Genomic DNA, 14,597 nt, shown 5'->3' on the forward strand with positions numbered 1-14,597 from the left:
TTCTTATACAAAAACACGTTTTAATTAAATACTGCAAAATTCTGAAAAAAAATTAGGCAACTTTTTTTGTTCTCATTGTTTTCGTTACTATTGCATCTCAATAACCATATTATCCACAGCATAAAAGCATTTTCTAAATTTCCATTGTCATCATTTACAGATAGCATTTCTGAAAAGTGATATCTTTTACTTCTCTCTTACCCAGTCTGTAACACACACACACACACACACACACACACACACACACACACACACACACACACACACACACACACACACACACACACACACACACACACACACACACACACACACACACACAGTCAAGCGCATCCTCACCCCCATTCAAGGCCAGGGTGCACACATGCACAAACAGTCATGTTTAACTAGCCTTGTGGGGACACAAAACAGATTCCCTTTCAAAATCCTATTTTCCCTCCCCTAACCCCAAAACCTAACCTTAACCCCTAACCATAATTCAAACCTTAACCACATAGAACTATACTTATGGGGACTAACAAAATGTCCCCAGTTGGTCAAATTTCTGTTTGTTTACTATTCTTGTGGAGACATCTGGTCCCCACAAGTATAGAAAAAAAAAACACACACACAGCCAGACACACACTGCAGTAGTTTCACACAGACCCTTCTGTGCATTAACATTTGCTTCTGTGGAATTGAACAAGGTTGACTGAGGGTTTGGGGTCAGGTTAGATTCAGATGTCGTGGTAAACCGTGTCCAATCGATTGTATGTGTGAGTAGACCAGAATGCACTGTAGGTGATGTTGATAGTGCTGATGCAGCCTCTAGTCTTGGTACCAGTAGGGTTGGGGCATACAGGTGCAATTGGGACCACTAAGGTACTAGAAACAGGTTTGCTTGTACAGTACATCTTCTTACACTCCCTCACGCACGTACACAGATGCACACAGTCATACACACATCAACAAAATACACCCTATAAACATTCAGCAAACCCTGTTTCGACCCGACCCACCGACGGCTTGCACAGGTTCCAGTGTTTTTGTGGAAGTGTCTGTGTGAGCTTTGCTTAGGCACCGCCTTCAAAACATTTCACAAACAAAAACACGCTCTTGGAATTGTTACATTGCTTTCCCGACATGGCACACTTAGATTCTCACTGGCTGTCGCACAAACAAACAAAACATTATTGAGGAGGCCGTGAAAGCACTTTATCTGTTTGACTAGTCGAGTTGAATAGAGTCTTCATGCTTCTCTGCGTTAAAGAGAGTCTTCAGTCTTCTCTGCGTTAAAGAGAGTCTTCAGTCTTCTCTGCGTTAAAGAGAGTCTTCAGTCTTCTCTGCGTTAAAGAGTCTTCAGTCTTCTCTGCGTTAAAGAGAGTCTTCAGTCTTCTCTGCGTTAAAGAACAGTCTTCAGTCTTCTCTGCGTTAAAGAGAGTCTTCAGTCTTCTCTGCGTTAAAGAGAGTCTTCAGTCTTCTCTGCGTTAAAGAGAGTCTTCAGTCTTCTCTGCGTTAAAGAGAGTCTTCAGTCTTCTATGCGTTAAAGAGTCTTCAGTCTTCTATGCGTTAAAGAGAGTCTTCAGTCTTCTCTGCGTTAAAGAGAGTCTTCAGTCTTCTCTGCGTTAAAGAGAGTCTTCAGTCTTCTCTGCGTTAAAGAGAGTCTTCAGTCTTCTCTGCGTTAAAGAGAGTCTTCAGTCTTCTCTGCGTTAAAGAGAGTCTTCAGTCTTCTCTGCGTTAAAGAGAGTCTTCAGTCTTCTCTGTACGCTGGTGGCAGGTGGCTAACCCTAACAGTTTCTCCAGCAACATGACTGCTGGGAGAAGCTGAATGCCACCCTGCTGTATGATATGTAAAGGATCATTTCCTGTGAGGTCACTTCCTCTTTAACGGCGCGTTGTTGATTGACTGCTGGATGTAGCTGAGGCAACATGCTGGATGTGTCACGATGTGTGTGATGGTCAGGACCTCCAAACACATTTCCCTAACTGGAGGAGGAGTTAAGATTGCTAACAGGCTCACTTTTCCATTTCCCCTGAAAACCGGATGCAATCGTTTTCCTCTGACCATACAGAGGGTTCTCCTGTCTCCTTAGGCCTGCTTTCTGATTGGACAAAATACCCTCATCTTTTGACTGAGCTGAGCTGAGCAGAGAAGATTACTTTCTGATTATAATATAAACAGCGATGATTATTGAAAGGGCAAAAACTGAAAAACAAGAGCCGGTCCAATCGGTTTCTTGTCTCAAATTATTATTTTTTACTTCTCTGATGAAGATGAGTCATCTTCATCCTCTTCGGCCCTTATGCCACCTGAGTTAGTCTGACCCTGCCTCGCTCTTCTCACCAACTGATTCCACCATGTTCCATCTCCGCCCCCTTTCCCTCAACCGCCCAATCAGATGCTGCCGTATTTCCTCACAGCCAATCAAGAGCTGTTTCAGACGACTGACAGAGACAGAGTGGGCAGGGCCTGCTGGGTTTACAGCGTCTCCCCTCAGAATAAAATGTCCAATAGCAGCGCGGGTAGGCACATGCACATCCAGAAAGCACTCGTTGGGGGGGAAGCACTCGTTGGATGGGATTTAGGTTTTGTTGTTTTGAGTGACGGGCACTTGAACACCTTTCTGTCCGGTTGCTATGGACACAAGAAATGGCAGAGGAAACGAGACTAAATACGTTTTGAAAATTGGACTGTACAAAGTGCATAAACCGTTTCAGGCACACTATTACATGTAAGTCAGACATTCAGAACTGTAACTCACCCAATCTGTACTTCTCTTTGGCCTCGGCCCGCTCCTTGGCATCAAAGTACCAGACAGTGATGGCATAGCTGTAACACACAGATCTGATCAGACTGACAACACAGATTCTCAGCTCAGGAGCAAGTACAGACCAATTCAGTACCGTATAGTACAGTACAGAGTAGGAGAGGCTTGTGCTATACAGTGCATTCAGGAAAGTATTCAGACACCTTGACTTTCTCCACATTTTGTTACGTTACAGCCTTCTCTAATGGATTAAATACATGTTTTCCCGCATCAATCTCACACAATACCCCATAAAGACGAAGTGAAAACAGTTTATTTTTTATTTTTGCAAATGTATTTAAAAAAAGTTACACAAGTTATCAGACCCTTTGCTATAAGACTCGAAATTGAGTCCAGGTGCTTCCTGTTTCCATTGATCATCCTTGAGATGTTTCAACAACTTGATTGGTGGTAAATTCAATAGATTGGACATGATTTGGAAACGCACACACCTGTCTATATAAGTTCCCACAGTTGACAGTGCACATCAGATCAAAAACCAAGCCATGAGATCGAAGGAATTGTCCGCAGAGCTCCGAGACAGGATTGTGTTGAGGCACAGATCTGGGGAAGGGACCAAAACATTTTTGCAGCATTGATGGTCCCCAATAACACAGTGGCCTCCATCATTCTTAAATGGAAGAAGTTTGGAACCACCAAGACTCTTCCTAGAGCTAAGCCGCCCGACCAAACTGTGCAATCGGGGGTAGAAGGGCCTTGGTCAGGGAGGTGACCAAGAACCTGATGGTTACGTTAACAGAGCTCCAGAGTTCCTCAGTGGAGATGGGAGAATCTTCTAGAAGGATAACCATCTCTACAGCACTCTATCTGCCAGGCCTTTATGGTAGAGTGTCCAGACGGAAGCCACTCCTCAGTAAAAGCACATGACAGTCCACTTGGAGTTTACAAAAAGGCACCTAAATGACTCTCAGACTATGAGAAACAAGATTCTCTGGTCTGATGAAACTAAGATTGAACTCTTTGGCCTGAATGCCAAGAGTCACATCTGGAGGAAGCCTGGCACAATCCCTATGATGACGCATGGTGGTGGCAGCATCATGCTGTGGGGATGTTTTTCAGCGTCAGGGACTGGCAGACTATTCGGGATCAAGGAAAAGATTAATGGAGCAAAGTACAAAGAGATCCTTGATGAAAACCTGCTTCAGAACACTCAGGACCTCAGACTGGGGGTGAAGGTTCACCTTCCAACAGGACAATGACTCTAAGCACACAGCCAAGACAACGCAGGAGTGGCTTTCGGGACAAGTCTCTGAATGTCCTTGAGTGGCCCAGCCAGAGCCCGGACTACAACCCGATCAAACATCTCTGGCGAGACCTGAAAATAGCTGTGCAGCGACGCTCCCCATCCAACCTGACACAGCTTGAGAGGATCTGCAGAGAAGAATGGGAGAAACTCCTCAAATACTGGTGTGCCAAGCTTGTAGCATCATACCAAAGAACACTTGAGGCTGTAATCACTGCCAAATGTGCTTCAACATAGTACCGAGTAAAGGATCTGAATACTTATGCAAATGTTGTATTTCAGTTTTTTATAAATTAGCAAACATTTCTAAAAAAAACAGTTTTTGTAGATTGATGAGGGAACAAAACAATTGAATCCATTTTTGAATAAGGCTGTAATGTAACAAAATGTGGAAAAAGTCAAGGGGTCTGAATACTTTCCAAATGCACAGTATACTGTATTGGCAGTGGAGTGTTAAGTCAGAGCTGGTTTTGGACAGTGGAGGGTTAAGTGAGGGTTCTTGCCTCTCCTGTGTGGCTTCTCAGTGGGGTTGTGTTGTTTATTCCTGTCTCTCTCCCTCAAGCCCGAGAGCTGCAATTGAACCGACGACTGCCCCCCTGCCGCCCTCCTCCCTCCCTCGCTCCACCCCTGAACCCAATCCCAGTCAGGAAATACGTTCTTCCTGTCCTGAGCCCCACCTCACCCCCCAGCTGTCAGACAGAGAGGAGAGGACTAACTAATGAACTAGAATCAAGCCAATGACGTGTCACATTTTTGTGGTGTTCTTCTGACTAATGCATTCCAGGATTCAGCACGTAGATGAAAACAATCTTGTGCATGATCCCAACATCAGGCAGGAGTCTGAATAGGCTTTGGCTGAGTTCATACTTCTCTCAACAGTGAATCATCAGCATGAGAGTGGATCTATAATCTGTTAAAGGGATACGTCGGGATTTTGGCAACCAAGCGTTTTATCTACTTCTCCAGAGTCCGATGAACTCGCGGAAACCATTCTTATGTCTCTGCGTGCAGTTTTGAAGGAAGTTGCTAACTAGCGTTAGCGCACGCTAGTAGATACCATAGACTGCCAGTCATTGCGCTAACGCTAAGTAGCATTGAGTCGCTAAACTACCTATGACTTCCTTCATACTGGATACCGAGACATAAAAATGGTATCCAATGAGTTCATCTGACAAATCCAAAGTATCCCTTTAATAGAGCAGGTAAAAGTTTCCCCAACAACATTAGGAGCCTTTAGTGAACATATACTGTCCTGTGCTGTGTGTGAAGGAAGTAAAGTGGGTTAGAGGTTGTAAGGGCTCGGCAGAGAGAAGAAGTGTGGGGGTGGTGAGTGGATGTGGTTATGTTCAAACCATGTGACACACATCCAAATGAAATGTATTTGTCACATGCGCCGAATACAACAGGTGTAGACGTTACAGTGAAATGCTAACTTACAAGCCCTTAATCAACAATGCCGTTTTAAGACAAATAAGTGTTCAGTAAAAAAAATGGATAAGCAAATTTTTTTTTTAAACGAATAGCTAAAGAGCAGCAGTAAAATAACAGTAGCGAGGCTATATAGAGGGAGTACCGGTACAGAGTCAATGTGCGGGGGCACGGGTTAATTGAGGTAATTGAGGTAATATGTACATGTAGGTAGAGTTAAAGCGATTATGCATAGATAATAACCAGAGTAGCAGCAGCAGCGTAAAAGAGGGGGGAGGGGGGATGCAAATAGTCTGAGTAGCCATTTGATTAGCTGTCCAGGAGTCTTATGCCTTGGGGTAGAAGCTGTTAAGAAGCCTTTTGTACCTAGACTCCTGTACTGCTTGCCATGCGGTAGCAGAGAGAAACAGTCTATGACTAGGGTGGCTGGAGCATGTGACCATTTTTAGGGCCTTCATCTGAAGGGAGATCCTGGATGGCAGGAAGCTTGGCCCCCGGTGATGTACTGGGCCGTACGCACTACCCTCTGTAGTGCCAGATGGTCGGAGGCCGTGCAGTTGCCATACCAGGCAGTGATGCAACCAGTCAGGATGCTCTCGATGGTGCAGCTGTAGAACTTTTTGAGGATCTGAGGACCCATGCCAAATAAGATTCGTCATGCCCTCTTCACAACAGTCTTGATGTGTTTGGACCATGATTATTATCGTTCATTTTTCCTTTTCGTTAGGGGTAATATGGTAGTTTCTTAGTGATGTTGACAGCTCTCAACCTGCTCCACTACAGCCCTGTCAATGAGAATTGGGACATGCTCGGTCCTCTTTTTCCTGTAGTCCACAGTCATCTCCTTTGTCTTGATCACGTTGAGGGAGAGGTAGTTATTATGGCTCCACATGGCCAGGTCTCTGACCTGTCTCATCTTTTTTGGTGATCAGGCCTACCACTGTTGTGTCGTTGGCAAACTTAATGATGGTGTTGGAGTCGTGCTTGGCCACGTCATCATGGGTGAACAGGGAGTACAGGAGGGGACTGAGCATGCACCCCTGAGGGGCCCCCGTGTTGAGGATCAGCGTGGTAGATGTGTTGTTACCTACCCTTACCACCTGGGGGCGGCCCGTCAGGAAATCCAGGATCCAGTTGCAGAGGGAGGTGTTTAGTCCCAGGATCCTTAGCTTAGTGATGAGCTTTGTGGGCACTATGGTGTTGAGCGCTGAGCTGTAGTCTATGAAAAGCATTCTCACATAGGTGTTCCTTTTGTCCAGGTGGGAAAGGGCAGTGTGGAGTGTCTTTAGAGATTACATCATCTGTGGATCTGTTGGGGCGGTATGCAAATTGGAGTAGGTCTAGGGTTTCTGGGATAATGGTGTTGATGTGAGCCATCACCAGCTTTTCAAAGCACTTCATAGCTACAGACGTGAGTGCTACAGGTAAGTAGTCATTTAGGCAGGTTACCTTAGTGTTCTTGGGCACAGGGACTATGGTGGTCTGCTTGAAACATGTTGGTATTACAAACTCAGTCAGGGAGAGGTTGAAAATGTCAGTGAAGACACTTGACAGTTGGTCAGCGCATGCTCTGAGTACACGTCCTGGTAATCCATCTGAATGTAGGCTCCTGAAGGTCTTACTCACATCGGCCATGGAGAGCGTGATCACACAGTCGTCTGGAACAGCTGATACTCTCATGCATGCTTCAGTGTTGCTTGCCTCAAAGCATATAATTAATTTAGCTCTTCTGGTAGGCTCGTGTGACTGGGCAGCTCGGGCTGTGCTTCCCTTTGTAGTCTGTAATAGTTTGTAAGCCCCGTCACATCCAACGAGAGTGTTGCCTGTAATCCGTGGCTTCCGGTGGGGGTATGTACGTACGGTCACTGTGGGGATGACGCCATCAATAAACTTATTGATGAAGCCAGTGACTGATCTGGTGTACTTCTCAATGCCATCGGAAGAATCCCGTAACATTTTCCAGTCTGTGCTACAAAAACAGTCCTGTCGCTTAGCATCTGCGTCATCTGACCACTTCTTTATTGACTTCTTTAAGTCCCCAGCCTCTAGGAGCGCCGCCTCTAGATGAGCGTTTTCCTGTTTGCTTATGGCCTTATACAGCTCATTGAGTGTGGACTTAGTACCAGCATCGGTTTGTGGTGGTAAATAGACAGCTACGTGGTCTACAGCTTATCATGACATTCTCTACCTCAGGTGTCCAAAACCTTGAGACTTCCTTAATATTAGATTTTGTGCACCAGCTGTTACAAATCTACACAGACCGCCACCCCTCGTCTTACCGGAGGCATCTGTTCTATCTTGCCGATTCAGCGGAAACCCTGCCAGCTGAATTCTATCCATGCCGTCGTTCAGCCACACAACATATTACAGTTTTTAATTGTGTGTGTGTGTGTGTGTGTGTGTGTGTGATTGAATACAGTGCATCTCAGTGAGCATGCAGTGACTATGTAAGTGTACATACTGTATCACCTATCTGACCCAGTGTGAGTCTATGTCAGCGTGCGTGTGTGTGTGTGTGTGTTGGGAGAGGCCATACGGGAACGCCTGGTGCCCAAACTGATGACGTATGTCACGTAGCTGAGAGTTGAGTGGATAGGTTCAGTCAGTCATCCTGATATGCCCTTCGGAACCAGCTAATTTATGCTGGCAACAACAGTGATGAAATGAAAGAGATTTTGATTTTGATTGGCGAGGGAGAAATTACTTGTAGTGTTGGTCACAATCTGAATGTCACCGTGACAAGCCAATTAGTTAACGTGACGACAAGCAGGTGCAAATGACCATTGCAACGGTGTTGTAGTGAGGTGCTATGTAGCTGCTTCCCATCCGGCAGCTGTACCACATCGCTGGAGGGAGTTCATGTAGCCAATTTGTTCCATCCCACTTGATTTTACTACACAAGAAGAACTTGTAATACTGCCTTGGTAGTAACCATCTGGATGTCACCATGATACAGTCTAACGTTGCTGCTCAACGGGGAGAGTTTGTGTCGTATGCTCGCAACACAGCAACACCAAGGCGCATAATGTCCTTTGCCCCAGCTCGACGAGCACTGCTGTATGGCAGTGAGGAGAGGGAAGTAGCTAGATATCCTGGCCTGATATTGGCTACGCTGACAGGTAAAGCATGGTTTTCGCCAAAAATGTGCAACTACGGCATTAAAAAGGATTCTGAACACTCTCCCAAGTCACAACATCGGCAGACAAGTTTCGAATTCTCACTGAACTTTATAGCTACACGCAAAATTAGCTGGCTGGGAAGGGCTCATCAGGACGACTGACGGAACTGACTGAAGCCAATCCGTTCGTCTCCCCTCGACTCTCAGCTGCGCGACATACGTCATCAATTTGAGCACCAAGCGTGTCCGTATATACCCTTGCTTGGGTGCGTGGCTGCATGTGTGGTCACAGTGGTTACTCACCGTGTAGCGTAGGCTGGCTTAACCTCGTGTGGGTTCCTGCGGTCGGACCAGAAGATAAGCAGACGGTCAAACAGCGGTTCTATGTTGGCCACCACACTCTTCCCCTCTGGATAGATCTGCAGCAGACCTCCTTGAACCTGACCACACACACAAATAGGTTTCCTGTTGGATGCACAGTGTCTTATCCATAGCCTTGAGGTTAGAGAGGCAGGAAAATCTGGTGGCACTGTATAAAGTACAGTATATCAGATGTATTTCTTTCCCACCTTTATTTAACCAGGTAGGCCAGTTGAGAACAAGTTCTCATTTACAACTGCGACCTGGCCAAGATAAAGCAAAGCAGTGCGACAAAAACAACACAGAGTTACACATGGGATGAACAAACATACAGTCAATAACATAATAGAAATAATATATATACAGTGTGTGCAAATGTAGTAAGATTAGGGAGGTAAGGCAATAAAAAGGCCATAGAGGCGAAATAATTACAATTGAGCATTAACACTGGAGTGATAGGTGTGCAGATGATGTGCAAGTAGAGATACTGCGATGAAAAAAAGCACAAAAAAAAAAAATAACAATATGGGAATGAGTTAGTTGGGTGGCCTTTACAGATGAGCTGTGTACAGGTGCAATGATCGGTAAGCTGCTCTGACAGCTGATGCTTAAAGTTAGTGAGGGAGATATAGGTCTCCAGCTTCAGTGATTTTTGCAATTCGTTCCAGTCATTGGCAGCGGAGAACTGGAAGGAGAGGCGGCCAAAGGAGGAGTTGGCTTTGGGGATGACCAGTGAAATATACCTGCTGGAGCGTGTGCTACGGGTGGGTGTTGCTATGGTGACCAGTGAGCTGAAAAAAAGTGGGGATTTACCTAGCAAAGACTTATAGATGACCTGGAGTCAGTGGGTTTGGCGACGAATATGAAGCGAGTGCCAGCCAACGAGAGCATACAGATCGCAGTGGTGAGTAGTATATGAGGCTTTGGTGACAAAACGGATGGAACTGTGATAGACTACATCCAATTTGTTGAGTAGAGTGTTGGAGGCTATTTTGTAAATGACATCGCCAAAGTCTAGGATTGGTAGGATCAGATTTACGAGGGTATGTTTAGCAGCAAAAGTGAAGGAGGCTTTATTGCAAAATAGGAAGCCGATTCTAGATTTAATGTTGGATTAGAGATTCTTAATGTGATTCTGGAAGGAGGGTTTACAGTATAACCAGTATTTGTAGTCGTCTACATATTCTAAGTCAGAACCGTCCAGAGTAGTGATGCTAGTCGGGCAGGCGGGCAGCAATCGGTTGAAGAGTATGCATTTAGTTTTACTTGCATTTAAGAGCAGTTGGAGGCCACAGAAGGAGTGTTGTTTGGCATTGAAGCTCGTCTGGAGGTTTGTTAACACAGTGTCCAAAGAAGGGCCAGAAGTATACAGAATGGTGTCATCTGCGTAGAGGTGGATCAGAGAATCACCAGCAGCAAGAGCGACATCATTGATACAGTGCCTTGCGAAAGTATTCGGCCCCCTTGAACTTTGCGACCTTTTGCCACATTTCAGGCTTCAAACATAAAGATATACAACTGTATTTTTTTGTGAAGAATCAACATCAAGCGGGACACAATCATGAAGTGGAACGACATTTATTGGATATTTCAAACATTTTTAACAAATCAAAAACTGAAAAATTGGGCGTGCAAAATTATTCAGCCCCATTAAGTTAATACTTTGTAGCGCCACCTTTTGCTGCGATTACAGCTGTAAGTCGCTTGGGGTATGTCTCTATCAGTTTTGCACATCGAGAGACTGAAATTTTTTCCCATTCCTCCTTGCAAAATAGCTCGAGCTCAGTGAGGTTGGATGGAGAGCATTTGTGAACAGCAGTTTTCAGTTCTTTCCACAGATTCTCGATTGGATTCAGATCTGGACTTTGACTTGGCCATTCTAACACCTGGATATGTTTATTTTTGAACCATTCCATTGTAGATTTTGCTTTATGTTTTGGATCATTGTCTTGTTGGAAGACAAATCTCCGTCCCAGTCTCAGGTCTTTTGCAGACTCCATCAGGTTTTCTTCCAGAATGGTCCTGTATTTGGCTCCATCCATCTTCCCATCAATTTTAACCATCTTCCCTGTCCCTGATGAAGAAAAGCAGGCCCAAACCATGATGCTGCCACCACCATGTTTGACAGTGGGGATGGTGTGTTCATTGTGATGAGCTGTGTTGCTTTTACGCCAAACATAATGTTTTGCATTGTTGCCAAAAAGTTCAATTTTGGTTTCATCTGACCAGAGCACCTTCTTCCACATGTTTGGTGTGTCTCCCAGGTGGCTTGTGGCAAACTTTAAACAAAACTTTTTATGGATATCTTTAAGAAATGGCTTTCTTCTTGCCACTTCCATAAAGGCCAGATTTGTGCAATATACGACTGATTGTTGTCCTATGGACAGAATCTCCCACCTCGGCTGTAGATCTCTGCAGTTCATCCAGAGTGATCATGGGCCTCTTGGCTGCATCTCTGATCAGTCTTCTCCTTGTATGAGCTGAAAGTTTAGAGGGACGGCCAGGTCTTGGTAGATTTGCAGTGGTCTGATACTCCTTCCATTTCAATATTATCGCTTGCACAGTGCTCCTTGGGATGTTTAAAGCTTGGGAAATCTTTTTGTATCCAAATCCAGCTTTAAACTTCTTCACAACAGTATCTCGGACCTGCCTGGTGTGTTCCTTGTTCTTCATGATGCTCTCTGCGCTTTTAACGGACCTCTGAGACTATCACAGTGCAGGTGCGTTTATACGGAGACTTGATTACACACAGGTGGATTGTATTTATCATCATTTGTCATTTAGGTCAACATTGGATCATTCAGAGATCCTCACTGAACTTCTGGAGAGAGTTTGCTGCACTGAAAGTAAAGGGGCTGAATAATTTTGCACGCCCAATTTTTCAGTTTTTGATTTGTTAAAAAAGTTTGAAATATCCAATAAATGTCGTTCCACTTAATAATTGTGTCCCACTTGTTGTTGATTCTTCACAAAAAATACAGTTTTATATCTTTATGTTTGAAGCCTGAAATCTAGCAAAAGGTCGCAAAGTTCAAGGGGGCCGAATACTTTCGCAAGGCACTGTATATACAGAGAAAAGAGTCGGCCCGAGAATTGAATCTTGTGGCACCCCAATAGAGACTGCCAGATGTCCGGACAACAGGCCCTTCGATTTGACAGTCGGTGAACCAGGCGAGTTCACCTACTGTTGAGTCTTGCAATAAGAATGCGGTGATTGACAGAGTCAAAAGCCTTGGCCAGGTCGATGAAGACGGCTGCACTGTACTGTCTTTTATCGATGGCGGTTATGATATCGTTTAGGACCTTGAGCGTGGCTGAGGTGTACCCATGACCTGTTCGGAAACCAGATTGCATAGCGGAGAAGGTACGGTGGGATTCTATATGGTCGGTGATCTGTTTGTTAACTTGGCTTTTGAAGAATTTAGAAAGGCAGGACAGGATAGGTATAGGTCTGTAACAGTTTGGGTCTAGAGTGTCTCCCGCTTTGAATAGGGCAGCTTTCCAATCTTTAGGGATTTCAGACGATATGAAAGAGAGGTTGAACAGGCTAGTAATAGGGGTTGCAACAATTGCGGCGGATAATTTTAGAAAGAGAGGGTCCAAATTGTCTAGCCCAGCCGATTCGTAGGGGTCCAGGTTTTGTAGCTCTTTCAGAACATCAGCTATCTGGATTTGGGTGAAGGAGAAGCGGGGGGGGGGGGTTGTTGGGCAAGTTGCTGTGGGGGGTACAGAGCTGGCTGTTGGCCGGGGTAGGGGTAACCAGGTGGGAAGCATGGCCAGCCGTAGAAAAATGCTTATTGAAATGATCGATTATCGTAGATTTATCAGTGGTGGCATTGTTTCCTAGCCTCAGCGCAGTGGACAGCTGGGAGGAGGTGCTCTTATTCTCCATGGACTTTCCAGTGTCCCAAAACTTTTTGGAGTTTGTGCTACAGGATGCAAATTTCGGTTTGAAGAAGCTAGCCTTTGCTTTCCTAACTGACTGTGTATATTGGTTCCTAACTTCCCTTAAAAGTTGCATATCGCAGAGGCTATTTGATGCTAATGCAGTATGCCACAGGATGTTTTTGTACTGGTCAAGGGCAGTCTAGTCTGGAGTGAACCAAGGGATATATCTGTTCTTAGTTCTACATTTTTCTGAACGGGGCATGCTTATTTAAGATGGTGAGAAAAGCACCTTTTAAAGAATAACCAGGCATCCTCTACTGATGGGATGAGGTCTTTATCCTTCCAGGATACCCGGGCCTGGTCGATTAGAAAGGCCTGCTCGCTGAAGTGTATTAGGGAGCGACATTGATGAGGGGTGGTCGTTTGACCACGGATCCATTACAGACGCAGGCAATGAGGCAGTGATTGCTGAGATCCTGGTTGAAGACAGAGGAAGTGTATTTAGAGGTCAGGTTGGTCAGGATGATATCTACGAGGGTGCCCATGTTTATGGATTTAGGGTTGTACCTGGTAGGTTCCTAGATAATTTGTGTGAGATTGAGGGCTTCTTGCTTCGATTGCAGGACGGCCGGGGTGTTAAGCATATGCCAGTTTAGGTCACCTAACAGTACAAACTCTGAAGATAAATGGGGGTCAATCAATTCACATATGGTGTCCAGGGCACAGCTGGGGGCTGGGGGGGGTCTATAACAAGCAGCAACAGTGAGAGACTTGTTTCTTGACGTATGAGACTACATTTTCTATTGTACCTTGACATCCCAGTTCTTGTTGAGATAGTAAATGCAGGTGATGCAGCGGCCGTCACCGTTAGGGTTGTCCACGTGACGGATGTACCCCGTGCCGTTACCTGGGTAACAGGCCACCATAGCCTGAGGAGAGAAGGCAGGGATGTTTAACAGTCGGTTACAGTAAGAACACACACCTCTCAAGACTGCCCTTAAAAGAGTGACTGCCCCTAAAAAAACAACTAATTCCCTTAAACTGCATCGATTATGAGTCAGAAACATTTTTTCTAGTGTCAAAATTGACTACAAATTGTAAATATGATCATAAGGTCAGTCTCGTCTAAAATGGTGTTTGGGACCTCAGTGCGAGTAAATGAAGGTTGGGTTTGGAATACAATTATGTCAACAAATTACATCCCCTTTTGACAAGCTCCACAGTGCAAATTGCACCTTCGCCTACTTCGCTTTTCTTTATTGAATGGGGCTCGGTTGTTACATCCCCCCCAGCCAACCACTATGGTTTGTATGCCCTGCCGAAGTACCCTATATCATGCAGAAAAGGTGGTTGGATTTCATTGGTCCCTCGTGGTGGTGAGTATACTGGTAGCTAGACAGACTGCTGGTTATGTATATTTTGATCATCATTATCACTATCCAGGCTGTATCACAACCGGCTGTGATTGGGAGTCCCATAGGGCACAATTGGCCCAGCGTCGTCCGGGTTTGGCTGGTGTAGGCCATCATTGTAAATACGAATTTGTTCTTAACTTTCTTGCCTAGTTAAATAAAAGGTCAAATATTATTATTATCACCAGCATAGCTGACATTAGCTAGATAGCTACCTAACTAGCTAGCTAGCTAACGTTATCTGAGTTGTATTGAGGTAGGTTTTGCCTATGAAACACGATAACATCACCATCACGATCTCGATCATCATGATTGTGATGTTGCCAGAATAACTTTAGATG

At 45.0% G+C, this 14,597-nt stretch overlaps 1 protein-coding gene across 2 annotated transcripts in view; it reads right to left on the minus strand.

The window, feature by feature from the left end:
- The window catches only part of LOC135552588 (uncharacterized), a 41,485-nt gene continuing 26,888 nt past the window's right edge, over window positions 1–14,597 (minus strand). Inside the window, exons 3-6 of one of the 2 annotated variants that reach the window (XM_064984295.1) lie at window positions 13,654–13,773; window positions 8,900–9,036; window positions 2,742–2,809; window positions 1–2,614 (exon numbers count right to left, since the gene is read on the minus strand). In XM_064984295.1, the coding sequence (XP_064840367.1) occupies window positions 2,562–2,614; window positions 2,742–2,809; window positions 8,900–9,036; window positions 13,654–13,773 (378 nt within the window). In that variant the 3' untranslated portion in view covers window positions 1–2,561. Of the gene's footprint in view, window positions 2,615–2,741; window positions 2,810–3,038; window positions 4,179–8,899; window positions 9,037–13,653; window positions 13,774–14,597 lie in introns of those variants that run through there. The other variant, XM_064984297.1, reaches the window with a different exon arrangement.

Source organism: Oncorhynchus masou, chromosome 13 (assembly GCF_036934945.1).
Source record: "Oncorhynchus masou masou isolate Uvic2021 chromosome 13, UVic_Omas_1.1, whole genome shotgun sequence".
Classification (NCBI taxonomy): Eukaryota; Metazoa; Chordata; class Actinopteri; order Salmoniformes; family Salmonidae; genus Oncorhynchus; species Oncorhynchus masou.